This window comes from Patella vulgata, chromosome 6 (genome assembly GCF_932274485.2).
Source record: "Patella vulgata chromosome 6, xgPatVulg1.2, whole genome shotgun sequence".
In the NCBI taxonomy this organism is placed as follows: Eukaryota; Metazoa; Mollusca; class Gastropoda; family Patellidae; genus Patella; species Patella vulgata.
The window spans coordinates 58,781,686-58,795,751 of NC_065884.2; the positions used below are offsets into that span (position 1 = coordinate 58,781,686).

General features: G+C 32.3%; 1 protein-coding gene across 1 annotated transcript in view; it reads right to left on the bottom strand.

Annotated features, from left to right (window-relative positions):
* Positions 1–14,066, bottom strand: part of LOC126824436 (lipoxygenase homology domain-containing protein 1) — an 83,924-nt gene that overhangs the window by 35,542 nt on the left and 34,316 nt on the right. The window contains exons 12-13 of the mRNA XM_050553660.2: positions 6,683–6,815; positions 3,841–3,861 (exon numbers count right to left, since the gene is read on the bottom strand). Coding sequence (XP_050409617.1) covers positions 3,841–3,861; positions 6,683–6,815 — 154 coding nt within the window. The remainder of the gene's footprint in view (positions 1–3,840; positions 3,862–6,682; positions 6,816–14,066) is intronic.

Below are 14,066 nucleotides of genomic sequence, written 5' to 3' on the forward strand. Positions count from 1 at the left end.
TCACAAAACGATTATTCAACCTCTAAATAAGAAAATAAAACCAAAATATTAATGATAGATAATCTCACGGCTCGGATTAACAAAAGCCCAATCAAAATAATTTAGTTAATATAAATAATAGGCTGGCTTATTTTGACGATTTAAAACTGCCAAATAGTGAATTACAATTCATCAAATCTTGCTAACTGATATGCAATTTAGAGATTCAACTTTCACAACATTGAAGTTTACAAGATATTCAAATCAAAGTCTGAAATAAAGGTTTTTGTTTCTATGGTAAATTATACATTATTTTCTAATTCTCTTACAAAAATAAACAGCAATTCAGATAAAATCTTGGCTACTTAAGCCCTCCATTTTGTTTTGAAGAGTTTTACCAAAAACAATTAGAAATGGAATATCATTATTCTTTAACTTAACGCTAGATACAAAAAAACATAAATTCAAAGTTAAATAAAAAGTTTAAGAGAGAGAGCGAAATGGGGTTTAACGTCCACTCAACACAAACTAGGTCATTTCAGAACTAACATATGGTTCAATTTTATTCAATAACTCGCTTGTGCGTAGGAGTTTTTAGCAGTGGGAGGAAACCAGAGGACTTGGAGAAAACCCATGAGGTTGGACAGGCGACCCTACTCATTGTCACATTCAACCAGGGAATTGAAACCATGCCAGTTGACTCAAGGACAGATCTTATGATACAGCGCACGTGCTAACCATTCGGCCATCCAATCCCCTTAAGTTTAAGATCATACACAATCAGATTGATCGATTCTAAAATAAGCTACAGCCATTTAAAGTTTACATTTTCTAAGTTGACAAATTCTAGCATAAGTTAGGGCCATTCACAGTTTACACCGATTTTAATAATTTCACACGACCACATTTAATTTTTCTAGACCAATCTAGCATTCTGTAATCTTTTTCATGCAAAATAGCTGATTTTTCTTACTCTTGTGAAGTGTTTATTTTGAGATATAAGTGAATTATCCAGTTTGTTTTGTATTTAATACAATACACATAAAGTGCTAAGAGTTGTATTTCTCAGAAAAAAACAAACTTGAAGTGACATATATGCATTAATATATTTCAAGAATGGAATGCATGAAATATTCCTTGCATTTTGCTAAGATTGGTGACTAAATAAAATAAAATGCCTCATTAAAATTCCTTAGAGAATGTTGTTCCACCTATAAAATAAATCTAAATCATATTTTGTCAGAGGTGGTTGCTACAGAAAATGTACAAGGATCAAAACATTAATGCTACATATTGTGTATAAATGAAATAAAAGAATGGTAATCCAGCAATTTTTTCAAAGTTAAATAATTACACAAATTATAATTGGTTTATAACAATTATTGTCTATATTTACTGACAATAATTTAAATATTGGTTCTCATTATACTGTTTCCCCTGTTTAGTCTGCTTGCCATATTGGTATGACGTTTGACAACTAGGTATGGAATCTCATATAACTAATAGTCGCAAACCAGGACTCTGGTTTCAATCATATTTGACTGTCTTGAATGACTGGAAGTGCAATTTACGTGTTGTAAAATTACAATTTCAAAAAATTTAACCCTAGAAAATATTATATATTGTTAAATTTATCGTTTTTACGTGTAAAAACACTTAAAAATATTAGGAAAAACAAAGTTATTCCTATTCTTAGGAAAAATAATTTGTCAATCTGAAATAAACAAAACAGATCAAAAATTGACTGGCTAAACAAATTTTGAACTGAAAGCCCTGATGCAAACTATGCTATTCTAATCTTAGAAATTTCGCTCAAATTAGATGCACTTTTAACTACTGATGCCATAAAACCGCTTATATATTATCTTTACAACTTGAATTTTACACATGCAGATATTTATAGTTCCCTGCATGCTAATCTACCGCAACGCAGAAAGTACAAATATAAATTACAAAGCACTAAATAAATGTTTTGTATTAAAAATACTACTAATAATAATTAACATGACATAATCAAAGTGAACCACAATGGATTCCAACTAAAATTCATCACAGAATTGAGCATCAGTATATCTCCATCTATCATATGGCAATAATGAAGACTTGAATTATCAATGATATTAAATTTTGTCCTCCATAACCCATGCAACATATGTTTGAAAACAGAATAAAGAAATAAATTTTATCATTAGAATAATAAACACTTAAATTCTTACAGTTTTCGAGGCTGATCGGGTTTAAAACTCATCTGGAAATCATTGCCCGACTGATGCGATTTTAATGCCTTTAAGCTTAAAATTCTTCCTAATATAAAAGGTGTATCTTGATTTGGAAGTTGGCTTTTTGACAGCCTCCCTGCCGGCTAAGCCTCTACCTACTTAATGTCACGAGTATTTATATTATCTGAAGTTTGAACTATTCTCTCAGGCTCTCCTCTGTTATAATTTGTTCTCCATCATCTGCACGCCATATTAAGAAACTGTTATCTTAGGTCAATTGAATTAACGACCAACAAATCAAACTACTGACCCAGAAATTTCAAAGAAAACAAAAACGTTTTGCCTCTGGGATTTTTCCAAAATATTACATTCAGTATAATGTATCAACAATTTCCCTCGGAAAAAGATGATTACACTTTTTTGTATCTCATGCCAATATAATTGTATCCATAAATGGAGTATGGGGAATGGGTGTCAAGCTCCCTATTGCACTCACCACCAGCAATGTCATCTGTACTAGCTCAAAACTATGAATTTAAAGTTAACTCTGCAGATCATGTTCAAAATTTATGATCCGAAAAGTGAAAAGAATTTATAGGCTTCTTGTTTAATACAACAATGAACAATCCTACCCAATTATTAAACATTCTATTCGATCAGTAATCTGAATTTCGATAGTCTAACTTATGAACAATGGAGAGCGACTAAAGACAAATACAAACTGAAAATGGATCTTCCAATAGCTTGGCTCTTTATAGAGACATGTGAAGGCTGCTAAAATAGATTGTAAGGCGTGGAGTATTTCCTTGTAATTAAAATGTTTTGAGAGGGAATTGAAGACAGCTTTTGGTGGATAAATTGAGTTGAAATATATCATCAAATCACATACGTGGGGAGGCATCTTTAATAAGTATAATGTGATGTGACAAGAGTGAAAATTCCATTCCAGTCTGTGTGTTATCATACTAAATTTTTGCTTTTAATAAGCTAAAAAAGTGGATATATGATAACTGTCCAATCTATAATACTAATACTAAATTTCATGCTTTATACAGTGAATACGAAATCTTTTAAGATAAATGTTCAATCTATCATGCTATATACCAAACCCTAATGATTAACATTCAACCTATTATCCAAAATGTCATGCTATATATCGAATCCTACCTTAAATATCCCATATATTCTAATGATAATGTTCAATCTACCATCCTTTAATATTTTTCATGCGATATAAAGTGGATACCAAAGCCTAATGATAAATATTCAATCTATCATCCTCATAATATATTACATGCTATATTTTTGCTATACCAAAACCTAATGATAAACATTCAGTCAATCATTCTCATATTTCATGCTAATAGTGGATACCAAAGCCTTATGATAAATGTTCAATCTAGCATCCTACTATAAATATCATCCTCATAATATATATATTACATGCTATATTTTTGCTATATAAAGTAGATACCAAAACCTAATGATAAATGTTCAATCTATATCATCCTTATAATATACTTCATGCTATATAAAGTGGATACGAAAACCTAATGATACATGTTCTATCTATATCATCCTACTATAAATATGTCATTCATATAACATCGAACATGCCATTCTAGAAAATATAGAGATTTACCATCATCGTCATCATCACCAACTTTAAAAAGTACAAAATGTTTTAAGAATACATGAAGAATTAGGTAATTATTAAAATCTTAATGCTCCTTTTTAAAACTATAATAATGGCCCCCAAAATTGAACAATTTTTCAAAATACATGAACTGATATCTATTTCAATTTCAAGGGACATTTGTTTAAAGCGGCTTGTTAGCTCATTTTACCCTAAAATATATCATTATTTCCAAATACTGAAAAGATTAATGGCTACAACTTCTTTATTCTTTCCAAGATATGGATTCAGATACAGAGCTAAGGTAATCCAAGCCAAATGAATACGGCACATAGCAGACATTATAGGGTAATGGTAAATTGTAATCGTAATAAAAAGAAAGCATTACCGGTACACATTTTAAACTATGGATCTTTTATATCTATGAACTTTTATAAGTTTAATCTTAGCAATCATTCCATTTGCTTAAAAAATAAAAGTTATTTTAGGCCTGTAATTCTTTACACCTTTAATGTAGTAAATTCTAAGAATTGTCAACCCTCTAATGCTCTGCCTTTGCTCTGTTGTCACAGTGTGAGATTTACAGAGCAAAATTCCAGAATCAAAGGATTTACATTACTTGTATCATTTCTCTAAGCACATTTCTCTAAGTATTAAAAATATGGACCATATCATTGCTTGATAAAGATACCATTAACAGTATTGAAACAGTGCATGAAATAAACTAAGAACTTGTAAATCCATAGTAAATTATGTGTTTTTATAAATTTTAAAATAAGGACCATCATACAAATGTAAATAAAATAAAATAAACTTCAATACTGCTAGTCTAATTAAAATAATAAAAAAATTTCAGTTTGTTTTATTTTTTGGTTGTTTTATTCCAGTTCAAAATGTGCATTAAATAAATTGTTAAGATTCAATTGACCTTCTCCAGATAAACGAGAAATATTCGCAGATTTTCTGGCTGTCTAATCAAGGTCAAAAGGTTTCATTATGCTCTTGTCATAGGCCAGCACACGCTTTTCTCAAACATATCTTTGGAGTTTAATGGAAAACCAAATAAATAAAATCAAATAAAAATACAGATCTATATTTCGTTTTCGTTTTTTTTATATGTTCAATGGCCGTAAATACATTAGGATCTGACCTGTTGTAGTGGGAGGTCAAATCAGAGAGGTTTGACTATTTGGAAATACAACTTTTACTTTGTTTTGTCTACCCATGGTTCCACATGACAATATCTCAACTCAACAGACCATTTGATTGGCTCACATCACCCAGAATGCAGAATATTTAACAACTTTTCCAGATCCTGGTGTATTTGTCTACGATATCACCCTTGGTAGAAGTGGACGTAAAACCTCAGAATCGAACGTATGATCCTGGTGCAGTGAAGACAAGTAAAATGACATTTTAAAATTTAAAAACGAAACAGGATCTGTGTTTTGATTGGACTGAGTGTAATTAGATTGCAAAACTACTTGCATCTTCACAATTACCCAATATCTGCTACTGTTCACGTTACTAAAATACTACTATATACTAAAATACTGCCTACATGCTTATAGTGTAAACTAAATAATAATTACTACCTACATAAGTTTACAGTGTAAATAAATTTATAAGAATTACTTACCACCTCCTTCATATAGATACAATAGATTAGAAATAATTATAAATTTGTTGATTAAAAAAAGAAAATAAAGACTTATGACAGTGAGTCAAAATATATAGGTAAATTACTTCCAAAATCTTTGAACCGATATTGGAAACAGTCTCAGTCATCCCTCTGGGTTCTTTTTTACTTTTAATTTAAAATATAAGACCTCATTGATTTGGATAAAAATTTGCAGATTAAAAAAAGAAAATAAAGACGTCATGACAGTGAGTCAAAATATATAGGTACATCACTTCCAAAATCTTTGAACCGATATTGGAAACAGTCAAAGTCATCCCTCTGGGTTCTATTTACTTTTAATTTAAAATGTAAGACCCCACTGATTTGGATAAAAATTAAAAGTGCTAATGTAATGCGTTTATTTGCTTTTTGAAGTGGGCATCTGTTTACATTTGAGTCCACAGATGGCGTCATTACTGAGATAGAACTGAGTTTGTAAACTATCTTTCACTCAATTTTTCAAAATGAAAATGTACTTGTTTAGATTTTGTCCCAGCCCTGATTGAAATAACAATCAGATCAACTCAATTAACCCTTTATTTTGACCTAAATCAAAGACAATTAGCTCCTTTAAATTTTCAGAAAAAAAGGGATGACTAGATCACATATATTCCTCTTCAATATGGAGGATGAAGATAAACAAGCAAATAAATAATGGTACAAAGTTAGAAAACAACAAAGTATTTACTAGCTTTACTTACACACCATATTTAATGTACATTAGAAAAACAATTATTCGTCATATATCTATATACCGTATGCTATAAAAAAAACGGTCTAAATACATACGCTATGGTATATAGATAATTAGATAAATACTTTGGTTAGCAATAACCACACAACTACAGACTAATGTTCTATATAATATTACTACATTGCAGTTACGGCACAAGCGGTAATGGTGCTTTCCAAATTAATTCCAAAAGGATCTCTTTCACTTAAATCTTTTATAAATTGAATCCAATTTCATGCTTATATCAAGATTTGATCAATTAGCTTAATTAATTAATCATGTCAATCACTTAATTTCTTTTTTTTTTTAAGGGGGAGCATGCCCACCCCACCCTTTCTGTCACCGTTACTGCTATATAGTCATGTATAATATGTATTCTGTTATGTGTTATTTCTACAAACATTAAAAAACACCAAACAAATCTTTTAACCTACCTTTAGCGGCATCATTCGGCCCCACATTCAACACCAGCTCCCTAGAAATTTGTCCATCATCTTCGTCAGATGCCAGCCATCGCTGACACGGAAATTCATAAACTTTAGAGACAGCAATATCATCAACAATAACCTGAAAACATCAAAATTTGATTTTTAACTTTTGCTCCCGCAAAGAAAATGAATGGTGTTAAAACTTTAATTATTATGTTTATTTGTATCAACTATGATCAGATTTGCAACACAAGGGAGACTAGTATCCTAAAAGACAGAAACATATTGTTGCTGTTTCAAAGTATGGCTTCGACAACTAGTGTTTGTGGTTTGTGTCGTCCACCCCTGCTCCGATATGCAGATATGCAACGAAAGGTTCTGATCTCAACCATTTTTGGCAAGTTACAGAAACATATTGTTACTGTTTCAAAGTATGGCTTCCACAGCTAGTGTTTGTGGTTAGTGTGTCGTGCCCTGCCCCACCCCCCTCGCCCCCTTGAAAAAAAAACCAACACTTCGTACATAAGATATATAGTCAACACAAGCCTGCACTACCTTTAATTTCCACTAAAAATTGTTGATGGGCCTCTACTTAAGCTGATTGAATCCAAATTTGTTAAAAAATTGATATTTTCGGAAAAAATCCAAATAACGCAATTAGACATTAAATTCAAGTGTATAGTATGAGAATAAGTCTGTCGGACATGTAGGTAATTTGTATGTGTTAATTTGTGAGATGAGGGAAAGGGAGTTTTATTACAGCTCTAGAAACAAAATGACAGATTAGAAGATTGCCTTGTGATTACCAATTACAGTTCATAATCAGTTCCATCACTACAGATGACAGATGGAATAACAAACTTATTGCACCTTTCATGACTAGAAAATGAACATAATCTGTAAAAGTTTGTTCTACTACCGCACAAGTCAATTATTTTGGGTTAACATTATCAAAATTAAACTGGAATTTGGCCACAGACCGGTTCACAGTCTTGTGGCAGCATAAGAAATTGTTTTAAATTTCTGTTGAACCAATATATGAAACTCATTTTTACAAAACCATTTTTGTTATTGCATAAAATAGCATTCATAATTAATACGTAATAACAGTCATATGATCTTAAATATTATTTCTAATTAAACATTTTAAAGGGCAACAAAAATGAAATACGTCATAACAATTGACCAATATTATTTTTAACGATCAAATTACCCGTGTGACAGGAGTGTGCAATTATCTCTAATTTTCACAATATCTTTCACCGTAAACCACAAGTAGGAAATCAAAGGAAATCGTTGACTTTATTTAGCAACAAGTTACATCAATATAAACTTGTTCAACTCTCTTTAAACTGGAACGGAATTTCAATACAGGATATCAATGTAATACACACTTGGTTAAAATCAAACTTGAAGTCAAGGGTGGAGTTTTGTTTTATTTACTGGATAACTAATAAACAACAATGGTAAATATTTAAGAGGTTCATTAAGGACTCGTTGAAAATCGGTTTGTTTTCACAGCTAATTAATGAACTTCTAATTAATTACTCGAGGTTTGAAGATATCCTTCTTTGACGTCTGACTTATATAATCACCAATCGGAGACTTTAAGTTATATTGACTACAGAGAAACACTGTGATTTGTGATAGCTAATTAATTAATTTTTTGTAATCAACCACTTTATTCACATTTACTGATAACTCAATTAATTAGTGTGATTAATAATATACTGTATAGTGTGCATATTAGTAAGAGATGTAATATTATGTATGTGACACACAGACAGCTATACATAGACCTTTTTTAAAAACACTTGCATATTTAAGTCATAGACGTGTAGTTTCCTCACACACTGTAAGCAGGTTCCCTAAGCTTCGATCTTCTGTGGGCTCCTCTACATCCTTAATGCTTTTGGTGTGTGCCTGCTCTTTGTGGGACACTAGGTTTCAACATGGCCAGCCTTTAGGATAATACGGTACTAAACAAAACCTGCTTAACAGTTCTGACAGTCATGGTTAAAGGTTATAGTTAGTTACGATTGTGTATATTCTCCTAGACACTGCAAATTTTCACGAAAAGTAACGAAATGCTCAAGACCAAAGTCAACCCATTCAGACAGCTAATTTAATCCAGCTGAGAAAAAAAGACAAGTAGCAAGCTGGGATATAGCAATTCCAGGATTCAAAATATATGGTATAATTTATCAAGTTATTAGGTGTGTATATTATGTTGGGTTGATAGGGTGCAGAGGAAAGTACAAATTTCTGACAATTTTCATTCAGAACTATGAGCAAACATTTTCTTTCTACCAATACATCATTTATGATTAACCTTTTCAAACCAGAGTAATAAAATTAAATTATGGCAAAATAAACTTACAGCACAAGATTAAGAGATTTCGGTAAAATCTGTCACTCAAGCAAAAAAGATGTTTTCAAGGTTATATTGGCTTTTTGGCAAAAACTAGAAAGTCTGTGGGCGTTTGTTGTTTTTTTTTTTACTCCGTAGCAACCATGTTCTAATTATTACTCAACGTTATATCTGGTTTCATAACATCTTTAATATACATCAACCATATGACATAAATAATATAAACATGATTAGTACTTTTACACTTTTCCGAAATCAAAAACAGTATATACAGTAAGCTTTTACTGGCAAATTCTATCAACATGCATTTTATTTTGTATTTTTACATTCAAATTTCTCAAAATTTTATTGTAATGATGATTATGATGTAAAAGATAATAAATGATAGACAGTGCAGAACTTACTGCCAAACAAAAGTACAGAAAAATCAGAGTTGATTTCAAAGTTAACTGAAATGGGAATGGTCTTTGATCATGAAAAGGTGACCTGAAAAAAAAAAACCCTATTGGGGTTGATAAAATAATATGGTTTTTGCTTCATAAGAGAAAGTTCTGGGTCATGAGAAGAAGTTCTGGGTCATAAGAACTATTGTAGTTCAGAAAGGGAAATTTTTTGTTTGAAAAGTGATTTCTGAATCAATGAGGGTCATAAGAGAAATGTTGTAAGATAAACATTTCTGGATTAGATAAGTAGTTTGGGATCAGAAGGGGATAAGTTCTATGTCGTAAGAGGGAGTTCTGAATCAGGAATGGAAGATCTGGTTCTGAAAGTCAAGTTCTAGACCAAGGAAAGGGATGGGTGGGTTTAGTTCTGTTCTGGATCAGAAGAAACAGGTCTTAATTGGAAGAGGGGTTCAGGGAAAGAGTGTTCTGAATTTAGAAGGACTGTTCTTGATAAAACTCAGCACTGAATGATAATCAAAGTAATAAACAAGATAAAAATGAATGTTGTGAAAAACAAATTTGAAAAATCCAATAACTGCATAAATACACATGCCTGAAATAACATATTATGGAGACATTAAAACAAAGTCTGGCTACCGTTTGTAAACTTCAGGTCAAGTTCCTCCCTTTAAACTGAACTGATTCATCATCATGTGCTTCTATATTTCTCACTTATGACTGGATCAAAGATTTTTAGTCCTCCCATGGGATAACAGTTTATTTTACTCTTCTTTAACATCTACCCGACATTCACTCTCTACTGAAAACGTTTGTATGTATTATTGCCCAGAGACTAAACTGTGGAAATACTTGACCTGTAATTCAGTCTGATTCTGATTCACAAGGGCAGATCCAAATCGGGGTGTCTGACTCCACCAAGGGTTCTAAATATTGTAAACAGCCTTTCAGAAAGTAATTGAAATAAAATGGGGTATAACGTCCTACATTTCTTCACAGAAAATAATTGGTTTTTATTAAAGTCATTAATGTATAAATCATTGAAAACTATACATGATCTCATTCTAACCAAGGTCCTTAAATTCCGTAAAAGAAGCCTAGACAGTAAGAATTTGAAGAAGAGTAGGCAAAATCGCTTTCCAGGCAAAATTAGCCTTTATAGCATTACACATATGACCACAGAAAAAATAACTGCACGTTTGTCTCATAATGACAGAAATATTGTGATGACGAAACACTTAATTCTATTCATTTCTTGTTATACAAAGATTTCTCTTGTGCAGCAATACTTGAAGTTCAATACAAGTGCAGACAGGACCACATGAAACTTGGGAGGCAACAGAAGAAGAACAATCCTCATTAGCATTGCACATGTTGACCATAGAAAATATAACCGTATGTTAGTCTAAAATAGAAGAAGTATTGTGGTGACCAGACGTGGAATTCCATTCATTTCTTGTTATACAAAGATTTCTCTTATGAATCGATGCTTGAAGTTCAGTACGAGTGCAGACAGGAACGCTTGAAGAAGAACTATCTCCAACATCCCGTCATTGTTGATATAAATGAACTGTTATCTGTAATCTTTATCTTGTGGTCTATGATTACTACATCCTTCCTGGATTGTTGAAAGTAATAAAATCACTTGGAATGATGGTTGTTGCCCAACAACAGGTGCACTATGGGTGTTAATTGTTTTATGAAACTATGTAAACATATTCCACATTTAAACATATATTATCACAAATGTGCACTTTATCTAAATATGTAAAAGGGTGAGATTATTTTACAAACCTTGAAATGTCTTCACCATCGGATTCTTGAGCATAAAGTCATGCAGATGCAAATGTAGAAATAATTTTGAAATCTCACGAATAGTTGCAGCTGCAACAATGTAAAGTTCACTTATTGTGATTGTGGCAGGGTCACTTTGTAAAAATGAAATGAAGTTGCCCTCTACTGGGCTAATAAAGACAGGCACATGTGAAATGAAACACAGGGTTTAATTAATGTCCTACTGTTCTGCTTCAACTGGGTTAATGAAGATGGCCATACACCATACAGTGTGCTATGAGAGCAATTTTTCCTAGACAGCGGCATTACGGCCTACTCTTTTATCGAATTCCAACTGTCAAGGGATCTTTTACGTGCATGCCAATGTGTAGACGGGACCTCATTTTTTTGTCTCATCCGAATGACTATCCATTGTTCCTTGCCAGGCCCTCTGTCCTGCACCACTGATAAGGGGGAAAAATGGCGGGAAATTAAGATGAACTCTATTGACCTCCAGGTTAGCGAGTCAAAGTCCTTCTCACTGAACCACAGATATATGACACATAGTGTCAAAAAGGAAATTTTGCTGTACAGCAACCTCTCCACCTATTCTTCATCAAATGGTTTGGCCTTATCTTAAATTTTATATGTGTATCTTAGGAGGTCCTGCAACCTGAGATAGCACTTTACTTCCAGTTTAATTATTTACCGACAGTGTTGCTACCTTTTTCCAGGGATTTTCTTATCTCTCTCTTGCAAAAACGTTAGCTTTTGAAATCCAAGTATAAACATTAAAGACAAACCTGATACCACTTTTTATCTATTTGGGAAGTTCACACAGCTAACATTTTCTGCTCTACTTTTATAAGTAGCAGAATATTAAGGTCATTGACCCTCGTGGGTGGATAAATATTTGACAAAAGAGAAAAGTGACATTGGGAAATCTGAAACACGATACTGAAGAATTTCAAAGATGACTTGAAACAGTTTATTTTGCCATATTGGTTAAATTATTTACTTAAAATTTAAAACCAAATGTAAATGTAATTAACCGCCTATACCAAAATAAACTCACGAAGAAGACGAAATACATTCACTGAGACTTGGCAGTACACACCTTGCCCTTGAGAAAGTAACGAGAAAATCTGATTAGAAAAACAAAAAAATTAAGATAAACATCAAAGAACCCTGCGTGAAGAAAAAATAATAGGAGATAGAAAAAAACAAGTGGATGGTAAAGATCTTGTAATATGCTGTAATGTAGATTTAAATAAAACAAATCTTTGATTTACTGCTGATCTCTAGTCAATTAAGAAAAGTATAAGAGAGAGAGAGAGAGAGATGGGGTTTAACGTCCACTCGATACAAACTAGGTCATTTCGGGACTAACATATGGTTTAATTTTATTTCATTAATTCGCTTGCGCGTAGAGGTCTTTAGCAGTGGGAGGAAACCGGAGGACCCGGAGAAAACCCACGAGGTTGGACAGGCGACCCTACTCCTTGTCACGTACAACCGGGGATTCGAAACCACGCCAGTTGACTCAATGACAGGCCGTATGATACAGCACGCACGTGCTAACCATTCAGCCACCCAACCCCCCCAAGAAAAGTATAATAAATCATTGTAATATTACTGATCTAGTTATATACCATAAACTATCAACAATTAAATATAATTCATTAACAATAAAGAACTTAATAGATCTCTTGGAATGGAATAATTCATAAACAATAAAGAACTTATCTGTATCATTTGCTTTATAAAGACGAGAGTATCCTAGTCGAAACGTCACTTAGTATTAAAACTCAGTAATTGTGTATCCATAAAAATTGTACCTTGTGTGAACTTAATAGATCTCTTGGAATGGAATAATTTATAAACAATAAATAACTTAATAGATCTCTTTGAATGGAACGGAATGGGGTTAAAAGTCTTGTCAACACAATTTGGAGACTAACATACAGTAATTGTTTCCTATGCAATGCGAGGGGAGAATTTTGCCTCTACAGCGGCATTTTTTTTATACATTTCTTCAAATTCCAACTGCCAAAGCATCTTTAACATACACTGCGAATTTATATACAGGACCTGATGGGGTGGGGTGGGGTGGGATTTCTCTGTCATCCTCACAGGCACCACCCTTAAAAAGGTTCTTTTATGTCTGCATTGGGATTGTTCCAACCACTCATCCACCATATCCCCAATAGATCTTTTGATATTCAAGTCCAATAAGTTTCTTTAAATAACTAGAATTAGTGACAGGTGTAGTGCACAAGACAATGTATGCTTAGTCTTCTTGAACATATAATACCATTTCCCATATATGGATCACAATTTTCTTTGTTTCATGTGACCGAACTTAAGTCTTAAGTCAGCTGAGTGATATAAAGCCAGTGGTGTTGGACTATAATATCATATTTTCGGAAAATGACAAATAAAACAGTGTTTTATATGGTAAATTAGCATCAACTAGCCAAAATATCATGACTCTCTGGATGGAACAATACATCAACAAGCAGTAAAAATTTCCATTTTTTGTGAGCATTTATATGGAACAATTGTTGTTTTTCTGTTGATATTTACATAAATGTGTCAGAAAACAAAACTTGATCAAGATTACATACCAAGTCTCACAGAAAACTTTCATGTAATCTCCTCAACATCCAACGGTATTTAAATATACGCCTAGAATAAACTTGCTACATATTTTGTCATCATACCAATGTTAAACACAGTAACTTGAGTTTAAAACAAAAAGTCACATATTCTAAAAAATTCAAAATAATTTCTGGCAAGTTATGGTAGCAAATACAAGTATTTTTGCAGAAATGAGAATTTTTGG